The 22,750-nt window shown below is 43.9% G+C and overlaps 2 protein-coding genes across 3 annotated transcripts; both read right to left on the reverse strand.

Moving 5' to 3' along the window:
• Positions 1-1,967: 1,967 nt before the first annotated feature.
• On the reverse strand, positions 1,968-11,946 carry pggt1b (protein geranylgeranyltransferase type I, beta subunit). The gene is made up of 9 exons (XM_040195932.2): positions 11,719-11,946; positions 11,069-11,187; positions 9,880-9,944; positions 9,593-9,744; positions 9,101-9,233; positions 8,869-8,914; positions 7,138-7,322; positions 6,402-6,510; positions 1,968-3,915 (listed from the first exon to the last, which is right to left on the reverse strand). The coding sequence occupies exons 1-9, from the start codon at positions 11,844-11,846 to the stop codon at positions 3,749-3,751; spliced, it is 1,104 nt and encodes a 367-aa protein (XP_040051866.1). The 5' UTR covers positions 11,847-11,946; the 3' UTR covers positions 1,968-3,748.
• Positions 11,947-12,054: 108 nt separating this feature from the next.
• Positions 12,055-16,929, reverse strand: ccdc112 (coiled-coil domain containing 112). Of its 2 annotated transcripts, XM_040195930.2 has the most exons (14): positions 16,811-16,929; positions 16,274-16,368; positions 15,709-15,830; positions 15,387-15,476; positions 15,053-15,128; positions 14,566-14,698; positions 14,202-14,318; positions 13,854-13,991; positions 13,507-13,628; positions 13,175-13,301; positions 12,868-13,035; positions 12,534-12,632; positions 12,335-12,453; positions 12,055-12,248 (listed from the first exon to the last, which is right to left on the reverse strand). In XM_040195930.2, exons 1-14 carry the CDS (start codon positions 16,853-16,855, stop codon positions 12,218-12,220), a joined length of 1,482 nt encoding a protein of 493 aa, XP_040051864.2. In that variant the 5' UTR covers positions 16,856-16,929; the 3' UTR covers positions 12,055-12,217. The 2 variants fall into 2 exon arrangements, with proteins under 2 accessions (XP_040051864.2, XP_077943529.1); XM_078087403.1 differs by lacking the exon at positions 16,274-16,368 and having other exon boundaries at positions 16,811-16,854.
• Between the last annotated feature and the right edge of the window lie 5,821 nt (positions 16,930-22,750).

Below are 22,750 nucleotides of genomic sequence, written 5' to 3' on the forward strand. Positions count from 1 at the left end.
CAGTTTTACAGAAAAACTGAAACAGCAAAGTTTACCAAACCAGATCTGTATTTGTTTTCCTCTTAGCCTCAGCTACTTGGTGGAGGTATTATGTTACAGTCTGGTGCCACCCAGGTGTCTCTGGAACAAGGGACCATATGACCTCACCCAAACCACAGCTGGCCGTCATGGAAGCATCTCCTGAGACCTGAATCTGGGCTGGGCTTGTACTCAGGGTGGAAGGAACAACATTCACAACCAATTTTGCCTTCGTTCTTAATGTTGAAGTCGCTTCCCCAACTTCAAAAATCATAAAACTTGTGATTAAGTGCATTTGTTTCAAATGTTTATGGCCTTTACATTTAGATTAGATACAAGAACCACCAGGCCAACTTGTTTAGATCAAATGACCTCATTGGTGCCAGGCGTGAAGTCTGTGACTGAGCTATGCATCTCCCAAGTGGGACGGTGTGTGTGTGTGTGTGTGTGCGTGCATGGCATGTGTGTCCTATATCCAGCAGAACTCCCCTCCCCCCAATGCTTTTAATTATGTCTGTCACTGACCGAGCAACAGAATTTAAAGGAAGAAAAATCAGAGCGAGCTACTCAAACTCACCCGAGCAGGAAGAAAAATCAAAGGCAATTAAGTCAAATTAGTAAAAAGGCCTTACCAGTTAGTCTTTGAAGTTAAAAATAGAACAGATGAGTCATCAAGCCACAAGGTCCGCTGGGAAAGGAAATACAGGCCGTCTTTTAAGTAGAAGCCCAACTATTTTGCAGAAGGAAAGGTGCTATACCTTAGTGCACTTGCAGGGTAAACACATATAGGAACCAACTTCAGCCTGAAGGAAATGCCATTTTAGATGGATGCATTAACTCGTTTCTGACGAGTAAAGGTAACAAACCTTGGATGTTAACTGTGCATGTCATCAAAATGTAAAAGTCCATTCCCCGAAGTGATCCCCATGCGTCCTGTTAACCCGATCGCACACTGAAACCAGAACAATTGTAAAAGTTAGTACGTGTTTTTATTGATCATAAATACAGTTTGCACCGCCGAGCTGGATCCAAATTATTGTCCTCAAATTCCAAGTTGAAGTAGGAGAGCGCGTCACATTACATTTGCATATCCAACTCCTCTCCCCGTCTCACTGATGTCACTGTAAACATTGTTTCATCTTGAGCACTTGCAAAATAGAAGTCAGATATTTATAGACATTTACATATTTATCTACACTAATCGCTCTACAAAGCATACAAAAAATAAATTCCATTACATTTAGTGTGACATTATTGATATTAGTCGATGGATTGAGGGTTCACGGCGGACTCCGTGTGGCCAGTTTGGCTGCATTTCAAACGTCTGTCGCCACAGTCCGAATGCGGCTTTCACTGCGGCCTTTTCGAAACAAAGAGAGAAAAGGCCTCCGCCCGCTGCGGGACAGAGGGCATCGGGTGCACGGTGACGTAGCAGAAAAGCAGACACAATATAACAGTTGAGACGCAATAAATGGCAAATCATCCGGCACTTTTTTTGTTTTTAAGTCTGCTAAGCATTTACTGAACCTTGTGGGAATACACAAGACGCGACTGATGAAACGCCCCCCCCCCCCTCACTCCTGCCCCCTCCCTCCGGCTTATAGCTGATTGAATAAGTGAAGAGCAGGTTTCCATTTCCTAGGATTTGAAATGCCCTTTTGCTCAAGTACGGCCGAGCTAAGCCCGATTTAAGCGCGCTGTACGTGTAGCAAAATCCAAAAAGGGAAGGAGGGAGCACTCAGAAAGCGGTGATTCATACGACGCACATTTCAGAGTGGCCTTTGAGACTGCGGCTTTGCCACGTGACGCGGCCACAGAGGAGGAGGAAGCACAGCAGTTGAAACTTCTCACTTGGGAAGAAGCATTTGAGACATGGCCTTCAGTGTATCATAACCAAGGAGATTCAGGACACATCATTACCACATTACACAAAAACATTGATACCAGAATATTATTCGGGGAATCCTTTTTATTCACCCATTTTTATCATTTGTTGGGTTTATTCTTTGTGTATCCGAGGCTCAATTCGGCATGTGTGACAAAAGTCATAGCTTGCTTTTCCCAACTGTAAAAGTATTATAAATATTTGATGGTAACTAACAAAAATGGCAGAAGAAAAGTCACCAAGAGTAACTGCACCAGACCTCAATGACTTAGGCAAAACAACAACATCAAAACAACAATATATAGATGCAGTTGCACAAAAATAAGGCTCCTCAACACGGGGGGGGGGGGGGGGGGGGCAAGAGGAGACTCCAGCCACCGACGGATCATCATACATTATAGATGGTGAAAATCATTTATTTATCCACCTCTCCGATCTCCTTTCTTCTTACCTACTCTGTTTTCAAGCCTGAAATAAAGGGGGGGAAAAAGGCAGTTTGGTGGGAAAGGAGACGAGGAGATGAACATCTGGCAAGAAGACTGTTCCACTACAGAAGATGGCAATTTAAGACTCCGAGCGTTGTTTGTGTAACACGACTGTCTGAGGCCCATTCTGCTAGTTTTTTCTTTCTTTCCTAGCACTGTTCAAAAGAATACATTCTCCCCCCAAGTCATGATGCGTATTGATTTCCGGCTGGCCGGCGCCTCACGGGGAGTATGAAGCTGGAGAAGGAGGGTGGCTCCGATCGGTTCAGGGAGTACGAACATTGAAGAACTGGTCCATTTTCTCCGTCGGCTTCTCAAAAAATACTCAATGCAATTTTTTTTCTACCGTTTTTTTGATTTTCTTCTCTCATCATTGATTTGCCTGTTGGGGTAGTTGTTGGCTGTCTCTTCTTTGAATTCCACTCCAACAGATCTATTATCATTTACACGTCTCGGGAGCACAAAGCAGAGCCTGTAGTGGTGCAACTCCTGGGACCCGAGAGCTTGAGGCTCTGAAAAGGTTGGAGACGACGTGAGGATTGAGATGTTAGAGGGGCACAGAGGCTGAAAATACTGGAGAAGAGGACCGTGGGGAAGGGAGGGGGGTGATCAGAAGATGCAGGGTTGGTAAATATAAAAGAAAACCTTTTAAATTTCACCACCAAAAAGGACCACTGGGCTCATGCTGGTTTGCAAAAAAAAAAATAAAGAATTAGAATTAGTAACTCATTCACTATATTTTACTGGGGCACCATTCAGCCTCGTTGAACGTGCATCTACTTAATTAATAATTGCACCAGCCCACAGCTACTGCAGAACCATTAAAAAAAAAAAAAAAGACACAATTTGGGAGTCAGGCTCTTTCTTATGTCCATGTGAGGCAGATATTTCATCCTCGGCTTGGGAGGTGTACAGCAGATTGTTTTAGTTTTTCTATGAGTAGGAGCAGCAAGCTGTAATACTAGTTTAAAAATATATATATATATGCAAAATTGAGGCATCTGAGGCATCTCCAGTGCCTCAAATTTGACTTTCTGGCACATCATTTTATCACCCCAAACCACGATGTTATTTACTACATATAATAAAATTAAAATAAAAAAAGGCAGCAAGAAAAAAAAAGTGGGGCGTATATTGCTCAACACAAAAGTTACTGTCGATTGACTCCCTAAAGTTACCGGTGTGTAACTGGGGACTTGAAAACCTTCTTGATTGCTGTAATTAGAAGGCCTCTTCGATGGGCGGCCAAACGTCTCGAGGACACACAGCAAAAGTCCGACCGCCCGTGAGTGACTGACTGCCGGCGGACGTCCCCGACTGCTGAAGCCGGTCGGAAACCAAGCCGTGGAGCTTCCCGCTGTCAGTGCCGTCGGCTGCAGCTGCCGCCGTTGTCCCTCCACGTCAGCTGCAGCTGCTCGGCGTGCTGAAAGGCCCTCTGGGTGATGTTAAGAGCCGGGTGCACCTTCCTCAGGCCCGGCTCGCCGATCAGAGACAACCCACACAGGCCCAGGTAGGCGTGGAGAGGGTCTGGCGGGAGGGAAAGGAGGGGAAACTAGGTCAGCGCTGGTAACGTGCAACACAGAAGAAGCACCTGAAAGTGACTGGATCGAAGATGAGAAGGCGGTCGTGTTTGTTACTTCAGTCTTAATCACCCTCCAGGATCAATAAACAATAACCTTATTTCTCAGGGAAAATAAGTAAAGCAGGAGCATTGTTTTGTGTTGTACTGCCCCTTTAAGGAGACATAAATAATGCGCATATAGGTTGGCCCCATGTCGTTTCACCTCCTCTGGGACCAGAGCTAAAAGCTGCACAGGCCAGTAAATGGACCACTAATTGAATTATAATTAAGTGACAGATGATTGGACAGAGACATCCGAATCAATCAAAGCGCCATCAGCCGCATCCATCAGGATTCGTATGGACTCCCACTCAAGGTTGTGCAGTAGAAGGAGTGTCTGGATTACTCCACGGTTCAAATAAGGACATTTTTAATATATTACGTATCCACAAACTGATGTGGAGCAACTTCATGAAAATGAAGCAAAACAAGAAGCATTATATTTTTGGTTCCACGTAGAACCAAATAAATCATTTAAAAAAAAACGTTGCAGAAAATTACAAAAGGTAAGTACCTAAAATTATCTAACTTTCAAAGGTTAGTTTTAATTAAAAGGTGATCGCTATGAATGAATTATTCCCCAGCTGGACATGAGAATGCTGAGCTTCAAACAATATGCAGAAGTGTATAGTCGGATAAACAGTCGACCACTACAAAAGGAGAAGCCTGTGTGATAAACAGGAAGGGGCCGATTACTGTTATTGGATTTCCAAAGTGTCGCACACACAGTAACATGCCACGTTCTTTCTTCGGACTTCTAAGCATTTTTTTTCATTGGCACTTGGCGGCACCGCAGCGTGGAAACACGCTGCCAACACAATGTCAGCATCATTTCTTTCAGGTCCAATTCTGTGGTTGGATCAAACTAGTTTTTGAAGAGTTCTCTCTGGCCCGGGTGACTTCCGGCCATGACTGGACAAAGAGTCATAGGAGAGGACAGTTTAGCAGAAGGTGGCCTGAGCTTCTCAGGAAGGACAAGTGACCTTGAACGATCAGAACCCGGGACGTGTGTCCACAGCCTGAGAGGTCGGTGGCAGTGGGTTGGCTGAATACAGCTGTGATTTACAGCAGCACGAGGGGATGAAACGTTGAGGTGTGACCTCTTACAGGCATTGGCCTGTCTTCACGCTACGCTGAAAGGTTCCACTTACAGAGGATTGTTAACTCATGCAATTTGTTTTCTGTCTGCACAGGACTTACAGCTTAAGACAAGCCTGGAAATGCAGAAGGGAGGCAGTTGATACAATTGAAAAGATACACAATTTTCTACCGTACTATACCCATCGCCTTGTCACGAACTGGGTCTGTCTGCCGTTTGGTGATGAGCAAATAACGGGAAGTTCTGGCAGTTCTGTGAATCAATGCTGTGCTTTTCAGAGAGTTCGGAACACTTCGACAAAACAGGAGCACGTCGTGCTTTCTGCGCCTAACGCCGTTAATCACACCGCCCAATCAAATGATGGATTTTCCTCAAAGAAGCCTTCAAACCAAATCAATTATTGGTTTATTATTTCCATCTCTTTGGCGGTGAAAATAGCTAAGGATGCGTTTCATGGACGGATGCCCTTCACTGGGACTAAATTCAATCAATATGGGGTGGATTCTAACCGCCGTGTTGTTACATAATACCAACTGTTCCTAACATGAACCATCAAACGGCTGATGATGAAGTACAAAGCCCCCCTCTTGTTCTCCGTTTGTTACCTTCCAGTCTTCCCGGATCAGAGGCTGTATATGTGTATATATATGGACTCGCACTGCTCAAGTACATGCGAGTCCAACGCCATCTGTGGCCATCCCGTTCATTTCCAGAAAACTCCCTTTTGTCGGGTCATATTTGCGAGGCCTCTTTGTTTCTTCCAGCCGGTCCTTCCTGTAACGTGAGGAGCTTGATCTCTTACGTTCTCGGGCTACACATGGACAATCGCCTCATCAATTACACATTACAAGGACGGGAAAGACAACAAGAACACACAAGCAAGTGCATCATTGAGGTTTAGGATTACAAGAACCTTTCCATTGATCTCAGGTAAAACTGCCAACCAGAACTCCACCCTGCAGTCTGTGGAGGGAGGGGTACAAACTGTTCAGTCCTAGACAACAATTGACCCTGCTTAGTTCCATTATCATATTGTCCTTGAATAGAGATCTTTGAAGATACTGAGAAGTAAACGGCAACAATATGTTGGACAGCGACCGCTTCATCGTCTATTTGGGTTTCCACCACACGTACGTTAAACACGGCTTTCAACCACTACCACGGTTGACCCCAAAAAACAAACACGTACGTGGGATCTGTGTCCCTCTTACTTTAACAAAAGGATGGGAACAAACCACGGCAGTCTTGTATGGTCAGCATTGCTCCATCTGCTGACTGCGAGATGCCACTGACCTGGATGGCTGTCCGGCCACTTGGCGAATCCTCCCACCAACCGGTCCTGCGTGGACAGGATGAAGCTCCTGTTCTTGTCAAAGTTTGTATACTGGAACACGTCTAAGAGCTGAGGGGAAAAAGAAAGCATCAGCGAAAGAAGGGAAGAGGTTTTGCCATGAAATTCTGGGAATCAAAACGAAAAAAAGCAGACATTTGTCAAACACTTAAAACACATATTTGATTCCAAAAGAGGCAGAGAATGTTGTCCTTAGTGAGGCGATACTCAGTTCATTAGATTCAAGTTTACAAAATTCATTCGAGTGAAGAAAACATCAACCTTTATTGTTGCTCATAAAGCACTTTTTCCAAAAACAATAAAAATAATAACAATTTTTGTGCACATTTGTTCCCTCTGGTGCAGTTTTGACCCAGAAATTCAGTTTTCCTGCAGCGCGTTGGCTTGTGTGTGTGTGTGTGTGTCCCTGGCTTACTCATAGCTAGCTGCAGTTAGGCTCAGTTTCCTTGACCTTTTACCTCTCGTACCGTAGTGACACAAATGCTGACCGGCTTAGGGTAGAACGCGTGCGTGCAGAGGATTAACAAAGTGATATCGACAATGTGAGTATAAACAGTGCTTTACTGCAGCCAGTACACTTAATAAACGTTATCTTTCGTTTGAAAAATGGTAAAATGCTTAAATACACTAAACATGCTGAAGCATGTAGGTGTGTGCGCCTGGTACACCAGCCTGTACCTCTAGCGTAGCTCCCACCCAGAAGGAGTAGCATGTGTCTACAGGTTTGTTGGGGCGACCGTGGAAGCCGCTCTGCTGCCTCATGATGCACCAGCGGCGGATCCCGTCCAGCTCGCGCTGACTCAGCGCCTCCTCCAGACGGCCCATTAGACACAGAGAGGCGATGGCGCAGTACGTCCAGCCCCCTGCACACACACGGACACACACACACACACACAAAAAAAGGTCTGGACATTTCTTCACACATTTCATCAAATTAAATCAAGACTACTGCTTTTTAAACTATCTAATCAAATTGAAGAGCAGTTCTAGCGCTCCTGCCCCTCCCTTCCAATATGTTTTGATTACACACACCTTGGTGATTACAGGGCACTGCAGTAAGAACAGAGGGAGGGTGTGTGTGTGTGTGTGTTAGTGTGTGGTGGGGGTATTTCACCGCCAAATATTTCATTGCATGCAGCTACTCTAACTTGACGCCTGTCCTTTTTTTAAAATTCTTTCTTCTTTTCTGCAATTTTTTAAAATTCTTTTCTGCACAATGATAGTAAACTTTTGAGCTAGTCATCCAATGACGCATTTGCTCCGTGATTGATGACAGGCGGTTATCAGTGCAGCCACAAGCTGCAGCGATCCATCACCTGGCAGCCGCTTTCATTCTCATCAAGCCTCTGACATCACCGCCTTGGCCGGCTGCTTATCACGGTTTGTTTGTGTGTGTTGAGAGGAACACAGGAAGAGGCTTGTTGAGGTGTTGGGAGTCAGGGGTGTAACACTCGCCCCTGATCAAACGCGTCTAGCTTGCTGTCTGCTGGAGGCACAGGAAGACGACTAGGAGGGCATCAGTCTGAATCAGAAACAACTGAGGGGAATCCAAAACGATTCTCTCTAACATTAGGCGGGGGACAATTATTCACACCTGAACGGAAGTATTTCTACATAGCCTAAAGACGAGAAACACAGTGCAAATAACAAAGCAGGGAGATAAAGGCCAACTCCACTGAATACATACCCGCGCAGGAAGTTCATTTAGTACCCTGGAACACCATGTGTCACATATTGAACTACATAAAAGCCTAAACAATAATCATCTATGAAAGAGTCTGGAAATGTGCAGCGCACAGTGCGGGCGGTCTTGATGTTGAATACACACACTCTTCAAGGACGGATGGGTAATCGGTATCAACTGTAGTTCTCTACTGATGTGTAATCGGCCCTCCTACACACAGTTGGCTGTGTGCAGAGTCTCAATGAAGACTGTAATCATAGAAGTGCAATTTATTACAAGCAGGGAAATTACCCAGATGCACCAGGATCAGACCCTCCACACAGTTTATATAGCCGTAAATTTAATTAACGAAATTGGCCCATGGATGTGCTCCAAGCAGTTCTCGTGTGTGTGTGTGTTTGTTTAGGATGAAGGCTTTTGTGTGAGAAAATGTCTAATCTGTGTGTGTGGGTGAGCGGATTAATGAGGACAATGTATTCTACAGAGATGGATTTTAACAGCTAATCCTTTAAACCAGTTACTCCCGTTGGCCACTTTCATGCCCTCTTCTACTACACCGCCAACGCACCCGAAAACCTTTTCCATCCAATGTCAACCTCGAGGATTTTTGGTTTGATCTAGGTCACCAAGTACACATGCACCGTACTTTCCAGCTTACTAGATCACCCACGCAAGTGGACATTTCTGTAACTAGGTATGAGCAGTTACACGATGATCATACTCACCATGTGACTCTCGGCCGGCTCCCTGGCCAAACCCACTGTCGTACGACTGTGAAGAGGGAAATGAAGAGCTATTAAATTACAAGCAATATTTCATCCGTCATGAAAGGCTAATGGGATCCTGGCAAAAGCGCTGAACTGCTTGGATTTACTTGGGGGCACTGCTTTAAAATAGTGCAGGACCGAGGTGGCAACCATAACGTCCTATTGTCCCCACAGTATAATGTCTTCTCACCAAACTTCCTCTGATGTATTCAATGGCCTTTTGGATGTCCATGCCCGACCAGTCATCCAGGATGTAACAGATACTGGCAGCGCAGTAGATAAACCGTATGTCGTTTTCACTTCCTTCTGGCACCGCGTAGAAGCTGGGAGACACAGAGCGACACGCAGACAGGAGGGTTGCACAAACGGTCGAAAATGAGCTGAATTTGCAGAATTTCAGTCATGTCACTAAGATACGCACGTTGCCTGAAGTTGCTAAAGGGATTAACACAGATATATTTTTGTGTGAACAAAGAGGTATCTCCCGCACGATACGCCCGTGTATGTGAGCGAAGCATCCACTGTAGTGGGAACATTTGACACGAGTTTGTGTCGGTCCACATTAAGACTAGTGTTCACATGACTGCGGGCATATTTGAGTCAGAGGGAAAGTGCCGGCGTGAATCAGAGTTTAAAATGTGTGCGTGCGCGCGTTTGGGTGAGTGCGTGTTTCTGCCCTGACCTGCCGTCCTCCAGCTGCAGCGCTCTGAGACCAGCCATGCAGGCCTGTTTGTTGACGCGGCTAAGGTCGTCCCCGAGTATCAGCAGTGAGCACAGCCCGGTGTAGGTCATGGCTACATGGCCGCTGTCATACGGGTGGAGCACACCGGGACCCTGAGGACAATTTCAAAAATGAAATATTATTCATACAACTGACAAAGACAATGGCCTAAACATAGAAGGAAGGAGCACTTTACATACAATATATTAATATTAGGTCAAACATGGGATGAGGTCCAAAAACAGTACCTTAGTGCTATAAGGAATTCCAATATGTGACGATCCACGAAAACCACAACGACTAAGGTTTGCTTCTGGAAGAGAAGGACAGGAGAAGAGAAGATAAGTAAGAAACGTACTGGAGAGAATCAAAAGAAACTGCAACATACTCGTTCTGATTTACTCTCTCACAAAGCAGGTAAGTGGATGCTCAGCATGATTAAAGATTAAATAAAGTGTAGTGCTGCCACCTACAGGCCATGAAAGAAATACTCAATATAACAGAACCCAATTAAATAAAATGCATGTCAGTGTCAACCCAAGTCCTATTGCTATATTACATTGTGTCATACATTACAATTGCAAGACATGAATCATGGTCACTTATTCTTTCAAATGTGTATAAAAAGGCAGAAAATGTCAACAGCATTGATGTATTTTCACTTAGCATATTAATACTCAACAAAAAAAACCTCACCAAATCTGGAAAATTGCACTTAAAAACTAAATCAGGGCCAGAAATGACACATTACAAAATCTCAAGTGGCCCCCCCAAGCCGTATTTTCACCTGACAGAGAGCCAGCCAGACAGCAAGCATATGGCAGCAGCCACCATTAGAACAACCAGACACGGCCATCCCCACATGCTTTCTGCGCTGCCTTGAATAATTAACTAACTGGGCATGAAAACAGATGGCACAGAGTTTCTTGTGAGAGACAGAAAATAAATCATTAAATATTTAAAGACCAACTTCCCCTAATGAAAGAGGTGTGGTTGGAAAAGGCACGGCGAGGAACCGCTATGGAAGCCGATAGCAGTTGCAATCTCCAGAGATGAGGAAATATTTTATAGAATTAGAAGTTTGCAGACTCTGAAGTTGTAAAAGAAAAAAAAAAGGATGTGAAGGACATTGGTCTGGTACCCGTTTCCTGAGCCAACTCTGTATTCATTCCTAACCTCAGTGAGGCGTCTTCTGTCTTTTTTCAAAGATAAAACAATATTGGAATATGTTGTCAATAGTGTGTGGAAATCATTTGTTAAAGCTCTCTGTGAAGTCTTGCGTGTCGGAGGTGATAATTCTCCTTTTCACCTATTCGTGATGTGGGTAACGACACTTACTGCTCCATGTGAACCGCTCTTAAATCTTGTAATGCATCCTCTTATGATACACTTTTTCACATCAGCAGGTGTGAAGCAGTGAGAAGAAATGAGACTTACGGTCCTCTGTGGGCAGAACCTGTAGTGAGTAGATCCACTCAATCATAGTATTCCTATCGATCACATCCAGGGCGTCCAGCACATCGAGACCCGACAGGGCAAAAAATATGATCGTTAACCTGGAAATAAAAAAGCAATAATAACCTGGTCATTTAATATTGATAGCGATGCATTAACGAGTGAATGCATGGTGAGAACTAGGCATCAAAGAAGAGGGAACAGTCACAATATATTACTGGAGGATAGAACCAAACTCAACACTGTCTTTAAAAAAGTGGCCAACAAATACTGTTAGCCGTTGGTTAAAGTTGGCTTTTAGTAGATATATTTATCAGGTTTAGAAAAGAGGAACCTGATCAATACATTGAATGTAACTTGACGTTCACTTTTTAAATTAGCCCAATTGCAACGAAAATAACCCTTCACGGGTGTCGAGCCCCGCTGTACCCTTGGTTTCCTGTTTTACTACCGTAACAGCCCATCGGTCCTAACATCACTGCTGCAACTTAATAGTGATGTGTGCTGTTAGCTAGCCCGCTAAGCTAACCTGCACTAGCCCTCATTCAAAACGGTTGAAGCACAGCTAGCTTGAATGCTAGTCCAGCCTTTCAGCAAAACTAAAGCAACGTTTTTCATCACAGTAAATGTACCTGGTGGTTTCCAGTGAGGCGTATCTCTCAGGTAACACCTGAAGAGTTCTCTGGAAGAATCGTACATGTCTATCTCTTAAAAAGTCTATTTGCTCAAATTCCTCAGACTGGCTCTCCTCTTCCGCCATCTTTGCATCCGCACCTATGAGGACTCTTTTCCGGTACGTTTGTTTTCAAAATAAAAGCAAAGCACGGCAGTTCAGAAATTATACTGAAGACGTAAAAACAAGTGCAAATCATGAATATTGACTGTAAGGACATTTTTGCTAACTAATAAAACTATTTTCAGTGAACCATTTCAGTAGAGGAAAAATAGACCACCAGAGATTAAAAAAATTGTGAAGTTTAAAAAAACATTTTATTTTAAAATAACTGTTTTGTGAAATGTGAGTGAATATAATTAATAGCACACATATTAGACAGGAACATGGTAACAGCAAGCAGAATTATGAACGCATTTCCGGGCCTCTTCGGTTGACTTCTATTGTTCTATTGCTCATCACAGGCCTTCTCTCCAAGTCGGAACAGCTCTGTAACAAAATGACAATACACATCAATGGTTCAACAATCACCCACTACTACCCAAAGCCTCACACAAATGTTCCCCTTTTCAGACCTGTGAAACATCTGTAGCACAGGCCCTCCTCCTGAAGATCCAATGTGTTTCATTCGCTCCTCCCATCCCTTAGTGGGACGGGTGACCCTGGAGGGGTCTCTGCTGATGTGACCATCCACCTGAATGAGGAAGAAACATAAGTCGATAGCTAAACCCACAAGACTGTGTATTTAACATTTTAAAATGTATATGACTTTACCCTCTCCTTCATCTGAGCAGTGATCCTCCTCCGTCTCTCCTCTTCTTCTTTCACCCTCAGACGTTTCTCTTGAAGTTTTGCTTCCACTTTGTGAAGATCCTGCCGAAAAGCAGACCCAAGCTTTGTATTTTATACAGTTAAGTGACTTCTCTTCTAACATTACTCCACGTACTTTCTCCCATATTTAAAAAATAGATCTCATTCCAGGATTATTTTACAACTTGACAAAACAAAAAATGTGCTCCAGTGAGAAGCCACTTCAAAGTGGTAACGCCGGCACAACGGACACACAACTGGAGCTTCTTGGTGTCTCTCTAATTCTCAGGCTTCATACCCTTTCACTAAAGTGTTTGATGACCTTTGCTGCCTCCCTGCTCCTCTCGTCCATCTCCCTCTGCTCCTCCTCTTTGGCCCTCCTCTGCTGTTCCCACTCCTCCTCTCTCCTCAGCCGAAGCTGCTCCTCAATTGTCAGCTTTACTTCCAGCTGCCGGCGACGCTCTTCCTGAAAGAACAATTTTTTTGATAAAGCTAAAAAGGACACCGACCACGTTTACATCAATGTGTGTATTGTTTTCATCCTGTCTCCTGTCTTTTTCTGTCTTTTATGAACCACATCGCAAATATTTTCACACACAAAGCACCATTGCCCGTTTCCTTTGTTGTATCTCCTCAGCTCGCTTCTGCTTCTCCTCCTGTTCTTTATTCCTCCTCTTCTCTTCCTTCCATTCCTCCATTCGTCGTGCTGCCTCGACCCTCTCCTCCTCAGCCCTTGAACAGACGAGGATAAAACCAAAATGACACCAAAGGGATGGAAGTTAAAACAGATCTTTATTTGTTATCATCACCTATATATACGGTGGCCGATGATACGGTCAAGTTTGGGAGGATTGTTTGACTCCTTCACAGCTTTGGCCAGTCTCCTCATCTTCACGCATCCTTTTTTTTATTCTACTCTGCTCTACCTCGGACTCACCTGTGTTGGTGGGCCTGACTATTGGCCTCCTTCTCCCTCCTTCCAGCCTCCTCTGCCTCCTCCTGACTCTGTATTCTGGATTGGCGTTCCCGGCGCCTGCTGGCTCTCCATCGCTGTATAGCCTGGATGTGGGATGAGGACCAGCACAACGTATTTAAAAGACTGCACCACAACATCTCCCTCTGAGTTTGAAAAAAAATTGAATTTTTCTGAAATCTGGATCATGTTCACTTAGGACGCCTTAGAAAATGACAATACAACTAAATGTAATGAAAAAGCACTCCAAGGAACATTAAGTCGGAGACAGTGAGTGAAATGGCGAAGGCTCATTTCCGGCTCTGCTCTACCTCTCTCTTTTTGGCCTGTAGGTAGATCAGCTCCTGATGCCATTCCTCGTGTTGCTCGATCTCCTCCAGCGTTAAACCAGGCAAGTACAGCTTGGCCTCTTTCCTGTAGGCTGCTCTCCCACCGTGCTTTGTCCAAACCTGTAAACCAAACAGATTAGATAAGGACAAGCAGGGATCACGAGGTGATGAACCTTCGGCTTGGCATCCGCCACAGCTGCCTGAAGCAAAGCGATGGACGCTGTTAGTTAGTCAGAGTGTGCAAGGATTCACAAGCAGGAAGGAGGAAGAGGAAAGGAGACTTTTCATTACAGCGCATGTTGTCAAGACAGAATGGCAATAATGTCTTACTCTTAGGAAGGCTTGGTGGTCGTATTGGTCCCAGCCACCACAAGCGCCCCCGGTCTTCAGAAGGAAAGACTCCAGCGCTCTGACCTCTGCAGGGGAGTCTCTGTCCAGGGGTTCGGTCTAGTACGGAAACATCATGCTTTGAATGAAATGCTGATGCGTGAAAAAATGTGATAAATATTATCCATCAACTCATAACACACCTTTTAACGATTTCAACCTTTTTTTTCTGTCCCAAGATCTCAAAAGCAGTAACAATGCGATATCTATTCATCACATTCTCACATTTAACATAAACACAAACTCGGCTGCTCCCTTTTTTACTGCATTAAAGATGACAAACTGGGGAAAAGGAGAAAAAGGAGACCTTGACAGTTGGAGCCGTGTGTGGTTTGGGGTCCGATTTGAAGGAAATGCTCTCAGGAAAGTTTTCAATCTTCTTCTCATAAGCAGCAGTCTCCTGTCTGCATGTCCGCTCCTCCTTCAAAAGATCCTCAAAGCTGAGAGGAGCAGAGAAACATTAAAGACAATTATTCATATCTTGCACATATTAATTCCCAGTGTGGAGCCAACACTGATCAGAACCGGTTACTTGCCTAACTGGGCGTAGATCATCATGTCTTTTTTGTATAGTTTCAATCTTTTCAAATCTGCGCTGCCGTATTTTATTTAGCTTTATATTTTTGATGGAATTAAATGTGTATTGCATTGCAATACGTACAATAATATGTGTTATCGAATATTTTTGTGTATGTAACTGAACATTCAGTTAAAAGAGGTATTTCTTAATAAAGAAGATATCGTTGTATTTAGGTTTACTGAGTCAAAAAAACGTTTTTAGTGCATCCTGTTACCTTAAACGCTGTTCCTCTTTCAGGGCGTTGATAGAGATTTCCACCTCTGACATGATCTCCTTCAGTCTTTTGATCACTGAACAGCAAGAAGAAATTAAGAAACAATAATTCAAATCTGATTGTACATTAAGCTACAATCATCATGCTTGTATTGATCAGTGCAGTAACTTGATAATGGCTTCTTCTTACATCGATGTAGCAGAATGGAATAAATATTGATATAAATGATGAGAAACAAGTACTGAATGTCTCGCAAGATGAGTGAATGAATAATTTAATGAAACTATATGATTGTCTATAAAGGCACAAAAACCCTTCTAGATATAAAACTTACTCTGAGGAGTTGGCTTCACATCTATTAGCTGTCTTTGAAACTTCCTCACACCATTATGAATCTTCACTAGCTGCCTTTGAAGATTCATCTCTAAAGAAATGCAAAGAACATTGTTAAGCCACAGTTTTTATCAAATGGTTCAGCGTTGATCGGATGTTTCTGTTTGCAGTTCTGACTCTTCTTCCGGGAAGCAGGAGGAAAGGAGATGGATCTAAATCTCTACAATGCGAGTTATTCACACAAAATGGTACTAGAATTAGCTCAGAGCCGCTTTAGAAACAGGGGGGATGTTAGCATAGTGTAATGCAGAGAAAGGACCTACTCTCAGCATTTCTTTTCTCCTCCAGCAGTTTTTCGTACTCTTCCAGTTCACCAGACATTCCTGTCCAGCCGTTCCTTCTGCACTGACCACTCAATGTCCTCTCTCTCTCCAACTTTTCAATCCTGTGAAATGAGAGTAGAAAAGTTAGAGAGGTATCTTGAATCATTGACTAGTGACGGCACATTAATATTGAGGATTCATTTATTTCAAAGGCCCCAATTGATTTGACGTGTTACAGTGATTGGTAATGTAAATATAGCACGGATAAGGAATGCGCCTTTCTGTTTGTGTAAAATGTGTGTTGACTCTGCAGCACCAACTCAGTTGTTGAGCAGTATGAAAGTGTTATTTCACTTTCCACTAAACAATCAAATTATTTGAGGTCTAAAAGTTACACAAACAAAACACACACCACTGTTACACAATCCAATACATTTGTTATTTGATTATGTAAATTCAATTTCGAAGCACAAATTGACAGATTTATATATTGAGCCCCGTAATCAGTGGTAATGTTGTATTTCGTTTTGTTTTGTAGTGCGTTCTCATATATATATTCACTCACATCCTCCGGTTCATCTCGGCTTCTCTGAGAAACTGCGCGACTCTCTGCGTGACGAGCGTCTGATCCACGCTGTCGCGGCCGTCTCCTCCCTCTCGCTGCGCAAGTTCGTTCAGAGGGGAGACAAACACAAACAGCTGATCCGAGCGCGCTGCTAAACAAGGATGTCGCGTGCAAAAGTGAATTAAAATATTGAGAACCGAGCGTCCGATAATGGAGGCACCGCCGTTTTTTACAGGCTAGCAGGGGAAACATGTCCGCTTACAAATACCACACAAACAGTACAAATAAAGACACGTGACCATTGGACTACGTTAGATAGCAAGCGGTCCTCCCAGTCTCCTGTAACTAACGTTAGCTGACGTTAGCTGACGTTAGCTAGCATTGGTTAACGACCACTAGCTCGTCGGGCGTCCAACAGCGCCTCATCTACGTGTGTCCTTGGATACCTTAAACATCCGAGATGAGTAAATTAAAGTCGACCACATGACCCACATTCACTACATTCGACATCACATTAAATATATCTGTGGTAGCTACCGAGGAACGTTTATCAGCACTTCCAGCGGTTGCTAGGGCGGCCATGTTTAAGTGAAACTATAAACAAAACAGAGGTTATTCAAGAAAATGTGCTCCTGTAGTTACTGAATCTCACCAGCAGAGCGCGCTGCGCATCGTGACTCGTTTGGCCACGAAGGACCGGACTGGATTTGAACATGTTAGCTGAGAGCTGATGATCAGGCTACCGGATGGGAGACAAACTAATGAGACTGTAACCATGACGACTTGCTTTTTGTATGAGAAATGAATGAATGAGTCTAAAAACACTGCAGCCTATACCAATACCCACTATGTGAAAATGATTGAATGTAAACTCCCTCACAGCTTGCTAAACTCCCAAATTGCCTCTAAAGAGTTACCTGTGCATCACACTTTCAAATAATTGCCACGGCCTTGGTTTATTTCTGTAACAGCCTTTTAATGATGGCCAACAGCTATAATTAATGTGAGGTGGCCCAAGTGACAATGTGAGAATTAAAATGAGAGAGACAGAAGAAGTGGGAGTGAGCACAAATAGAAAGCTCAACCCATTATTGAGCGCAGATATTAGGGATGGTCTCTCCCGTGGGTGCAGAGCCAGAGTTGTCACTGCAACATAAATAGCAACCCCTGTCCTAAACGAGGAGTGTTACAATTTACAGTCTCCATCCTCGGCCAAGGGGCTCGTTTAATATGATAAATGAGACAGTCAGATGAACTTTCAAATGGTTGGTACAACAAATCAAACAAAACATGTCAGTGAAGTGCAGGGGATTTACAAACAGGCATTTGAAAAAAGTGAACAAGTTAAAGATCAGTTTTACAAAACTCAACTGAAGGTCCGCCTACTTTTTCTTTTGGTCTTTGTTATCGGATAGTTTTATTTCACATGAGTTAACAGGTGAGGAAGAGCTCAGGATACAGTACAGAGAGCTGGGAGGAAATACTGATAGGAACTTAATGTTGAGCTTAATCTGTTTTTACTATTAAAGTAATAATTCATTTGTTAAATTTCTCCCCTTATAGAGGACAAAAAAAAGGAAAGTGAGACAGAAAGAAATATGTGACCTTTGACCTCTTCCGAGGAGCTTAATAGGCTGTTTGGAAATGTTATGAGACCTGATCTCTATAAACTGAGAGGTCGGCTTTGCTTTCATGGATGATCGAACTTTGAACTTCCCTCCTGCCACTTAGTCAGGCTCATGTGTATTTAGGACATCTGCTACTGTTGATTTGTTGGTGTTTGTGTGCGTGTTTGTGTTACGTTTCAGCGGGAGATCCAGTCAACATGCCTGTTTTAATAAGGGTCAACACACACAAATAACATGCATAGACCAAAATGCATACCTATATGGGCACACACACAAACATCACTGACACCTGACAAACACTGTGATTTAATATGGTGTTAAAACGAAACGTGATCTGACTCTGTCCTGCACAGGCCGGGCATGTTAGACTCGGACAGGCAACTGCACCAACGTGTGTGTGTGTGTGTGTGTGTGTGTGTGTGTGTGTGTGTTGGCTAGGGAGAATGGAAGGCAGAAGGAAAACGATCGGCCTAATTGCTTTTCCTGCTGCGCTTCTCTTTTTGTTTCTCTCTCGTGACGTCAAAACATCAGCTATCCTCTGAATGTGACTTTGGGCCCTGGAACATGTCTCCTGTTACTCATCATTTTTGCTCACTTAGTGTGTGCGCACGTCTAAGTGCCTTACATGCCAACATATCAATTACCTGCATGTCGGGCGGTCAGTTTCTTCCTGTGACCGGTGTGTTCTTTACAATTAGTGCCCAGAGTTAGAATTCTGAATACTTCAGTGATCCTCTGACCTTTCATCCAACACCAGCAGCAAGTTCAGTTTCCACCTGCTCAGCACTTCATTTCAGGAAAGCTTAACGCCTCCTGTTTTAATGCACATTTCTGACACAATATTTTAGCCTTTACATGTTACGTTTGTCGCAGCCCGTATCAACTCATGACATTGGTTTGGTTTTTAATCTTGGAATACGTTATGAATCTGCCACCAGCTGGTAGCTCAGCCGCTCTCTTTTCCTCTTCTCACTTATATCATCAGCTGCAGAGATGCACTTGTCCAGAGTGGCTCTCACTGTAACACAAGTCCTTTCCTTACCCACACACTCAGCGTGCTGGTGTAAAGTGGAGGCCCTTCACGGCTGTCCTAATGTGACCCGCTGAGAGAGTTATGTGTTCCTCTCCTACCATGTGAAACATGGCAAGGTGCCTTGCTCACATAATATAGACGTGTGGTATAAAAGGTATAAAACGGGAGCCTTTTGCAGTTCATAGTTACCCTGGAATAAGCTGGTCAGATGCACCAAAATGACCATTTATCAAATTTCTATTGTCAATTGTTCATATAAAATTAAATTGGTTTCCCCTTTCTTTGTCCTTGTTTTAGAAATAAGGTATAGTAAAATGCAGAGGAGCTGTTCTGCCTCATGGTACATATTAATTCTGCGCATTACATCAACACTCACATGGTTTGAATTTGGTAACACTGTGATGTCTCCCCCCTTTATCTTAACAAAGCTTGTTTAAACTGTGTTTAAGTGAGTGTTGAGGCTGTAGCTTTAACTTTAATCACCTTCGCTTGGCACATTACCTGGACACAAAGGACAAAGTACAGTTGAGGGATTGAATACCAGGAAGAAGTAACCCAGCAGTGAATCCAATGTACGTGTGTGTGAGAGAGATATAACTGCCACCACTACAGAGATGACCTGTGGGGGTTAAGAGAGGAGTGGATTACAGACGTGCCACTCAGGGTTCCCATGGGTGTAGTGTGTGTGTGTGTGTGTGTGTGTGTGTGTGTGTATGTGTGGTTTAATGAGCACACAGTCCACGGCTGCTGGTGTCACCCAACCCGTGTTTAAATAGCAGCGATGCAGCTGCAGTCAGAGCCAATGCTTGTGAAACAGAGAGCGTGACCTCTTAAAGAGGATTCTACGCTGCAGGAAAGAAGGAGACTGGATTAGAAAAGTCAATCATTAAGTACTTTAACTGACCAACTTGAAGCCTTTGGAAGTGTCTTCCTTTTCATGAGAGAGTAGCTTTAATAGAACAAATAAAATGAAGCATTGTGAACTGCACTGCTTAATAATACAAAATACACAAACGATGCCATGTAAAAATCCACATTTACCATGATGCAACTTGACGTGAGGGAGGTGTGTTACGAATAATCCGGCCTCAGATCGGGCTACCGATGCCTGCAAGCTTACGTCTTTCTCACTCTACATTCACAGGGCAGCTTCATCTTCACATGTAAGACACCTGTGAACAATCTGTGATGCATCAACCCACCTGTGTTTGCATGCAGATGAGGATGTGGAGGTAAGGGACAGAGAGCTACACCATCAGTGCGATCATGAGTAATGGACACCAGCAGGTTGGAGCATCTAGTTCATCATCTGGACACTGGATCCGTCCCTGTCCGTCCCTCGCAGCTCAAGACCAGCGCAAGCACTCTGAGAGGGGGGGCGGGGGGGGGTCCGGGTAGGGGCGGGAGTGGGGGGGCTGCGTGTGCACTTTCACAAATGCAAGTCATTTTGTATCTGGGCCCTGGAGACGCGACACAATGATCAAACAGGCAAACAATTCTAGACGGGGTTAGAAGAGAATAGAGCGGATTAGAATAGAAGAGCGCGGAGTGGAATGAACAACATTGTCAGGTCTGTGTTTGATGGCAGAGCCACAGTGAAATGCTGAATGTTTGTGTAATGTAATGTAATGTAATGTAATGTAATGGGATTGGACAGTAAAATGAGGCACGTTGTGGAAATGGTGGATTCTCAAAAGAGCGTGGGCAGGCCTGATGAGTCAGGGTGGCAGATGGTTCGGCATTGGCAACCGACGCGGGCACAGCCAAGCATTCAGACCCATCAGTAGGAATTGTTGTACGGGGGGATGCTGAGTTAGAGAAAGGAATGCGCTTATATATTGGTCCTGTATGAAAGGAGGGGATTAACCTCTGAATAGATTTTTTTTTCCTTTTGTGTGAAGATAAATCCAAATATCAACTTCCATGGTGACAGAATGTGGATATTTATCTTTCCATGCTACCTGCTTCTTACCTTGGCAGTTATGTAGATTAAATGGTAATAACTCTTTCCGACTTCTCTATTATGTTTGAGGATTAGAATTCTGTACCAAGTCATTTATTACCGTACGTCGGCAGCCCTAACCTGTGTCAACAGGTTATAAGCTGGAGTTGATTCACTGAGGAAGCTTATTATTGCAGAGACAATCTGTGTGAAATAACATGCACAAAATAACAACACATGTAAAATCGATTGTGATTGAAATCCAACAAAAAGCTAAATTACGAGTGGAACCATTGTTGGATATTTGTTGGATGGCTTTGACATCATTGCCAAGTTCATGACCTGCTGCCAGATGGAAGGTACACATGCAGTAAAGGGAGCAGGAAAGGGTCAGAAAAAAGGGAGATTTCTCTTGGACTCTACGGGCCGGTTTAGATAATAGATGTTATGATTGATGACATATTTGTGAGCCAAAGCACAGCGGTCTTCCTCGAGAGAGGTCTAATCTTATCCGTATCATGGAACACATAAAACCTCTTTCAAGGCCATTATATGTGAAAATAATGTTGTAAAACCTGAGTCACAAGTTTGGTTGGTTCCAGATATCAGAGTTAAAGTCCGTAAACAAAGGGTGCCTACATGGATTTATGGATTGTGAGGAAACACATTCCTGGGTAATCTGTGTGCAAAAGGGTCAGCGGGTTTCTCCGTGTCGCTGCTGCCTGGCTGGAGTTCCTGATCGCACACTCCTGTGTGTGTCTTTGCACAGGCTCCAACAGCAGCTGTCCAGGTTACCCCAAATGCCCCGTGTACACTAGCAGTAGACCCTCGCACACACTTATCCCCCCTCAAACAGTTTATCCGCCATGTAAAACAATCCCAACATGTTGATAAATGTACAGTCTGGTGAGAACGCTGTCAACAACGCGATCAATAGACTCCACTAAATCTTGGAGGATGGGATGCGGGGGGGTCGGGGGGGACGTGTGAGTGTGTGTGCTCTTTCATCCATGCGTGTCCTTTGTTCAAATTATTCCTCTCTTTTCAACGTTGTACATTTAATAGCTCGAAAGTCTGTCTCACCCAAAGTCAGAAGGGGAATTTGCGCTTGCTGAATTTGTGTATTTGTTGTTATGTTCACTACCATGCCAGCTAATTCTCCCTCTATTTATACTCGCCTTGTTTGGACAGCTGGCTCAAATAGGAAAGTCTTGATGGCAGAGTGCTTGAAGAGCAACAATATCTCTCGATCTCAGACACACACACACACAATTACCCCGGTCCGACCATTGATTATATGTGTGTGTTAGTGAGACGAGAACGAGGCCGCGGTGTCCAGTACAGACCAGTATCAGACTCACACCACAGTGATCTTTATATTAATATCTTTATATATCTATTTTAGCTAAAGGGGCTCTTATGCAATCGGCCACGTTTCCCAGCACCACTTTCTTGTGTTGCATTCAGCCGGAGCTCCTCTCATCTGTAGCCGGGCACTGCTGCACCAAGGCAAACAGGAACGAAAGTGCCAGCCTGGTGAATCAGTGCAGATCCATCTCCATTTCACATCTGTCTGAGAATGAGAGTGTTGCTGGGTGAACTGTCCCGGGGCAGGAGGGCTCGGGGGAATAAAGGATGCAGCGGTTCAGCGTGCTTTCACACCAAGGAACCTTTGGAAATGTATTTGAACTCCAGAAGTGTGGGCGGGGTTAAAAATGTTTGAATTGGTTCGGCAGTACAAAGTTGCACCGAGGTGTCTCCAGCTGCAGTAAACACAGAAACATCTGGTTTTCAGGATGTAAGGATGCAGATGTTGACATCTGACAGATCACAGTTACTAATGCTTGGAAAGGCCAATGTTCAAATGTGTGTCA

Source organism: Gasterosteus aculeatus, chromosome 13, assembly GCF_964276395.1.
Source record: "Gasterosteus aculeatus chromosome 13, fGasAcu3.hap1.1, whole genome shotgun sequence".
Lineage (NCBI taxonomy): Eukaryota > Metazoa > Chordata > Actinopteri > Perciformes > Gasterosteidae > Gasterosteus > Gasterosteus aculeatus.

Coding starts and splice junctions, on each gene's coding strand:
- ccdc112 (XM_040195930.2), bottom strand. CDS start 16,855: ATGGCCGCCCTAGCAACCGCTGGAAGTGCTGATAAACGTTCCTCG. Junction 14,699..15,052: donor AAAGAGGAACAGCGTTTAAG/GTAACAGGATGC, acceptor TGCTCCTCTCAG/CTTTGAGGATCTTTTGAAGG. Junction 12,249..12,334: donor GTGCTACAGATGTTTCACAG/GTCTGAAAAGGG, acceptor ATTTTGTTACAG/AGCTGTTCCGACTTGGAGAG.
- pggt1b (XM_040195932.2), bottom strand. CDS start 11,846: ATGGCGGAAGAGGAGAGCCAGTCTGAGGAATTTGAGCAAATAGACTTT. Junction 11,188..11,718: donor GCCTCACTGGAAACCACCAG/GTACATTTACTG, acceptor TTTTATTTCCAG/GTTAACGATCATATTTTTTG. Junction 8,915..9,100: donor AATACATCAGAGGAAGTTTG/GTGAGAAGACAT, acceptor CCCTCTTCACAG/TCGTACGACAGTGGGTTTGG.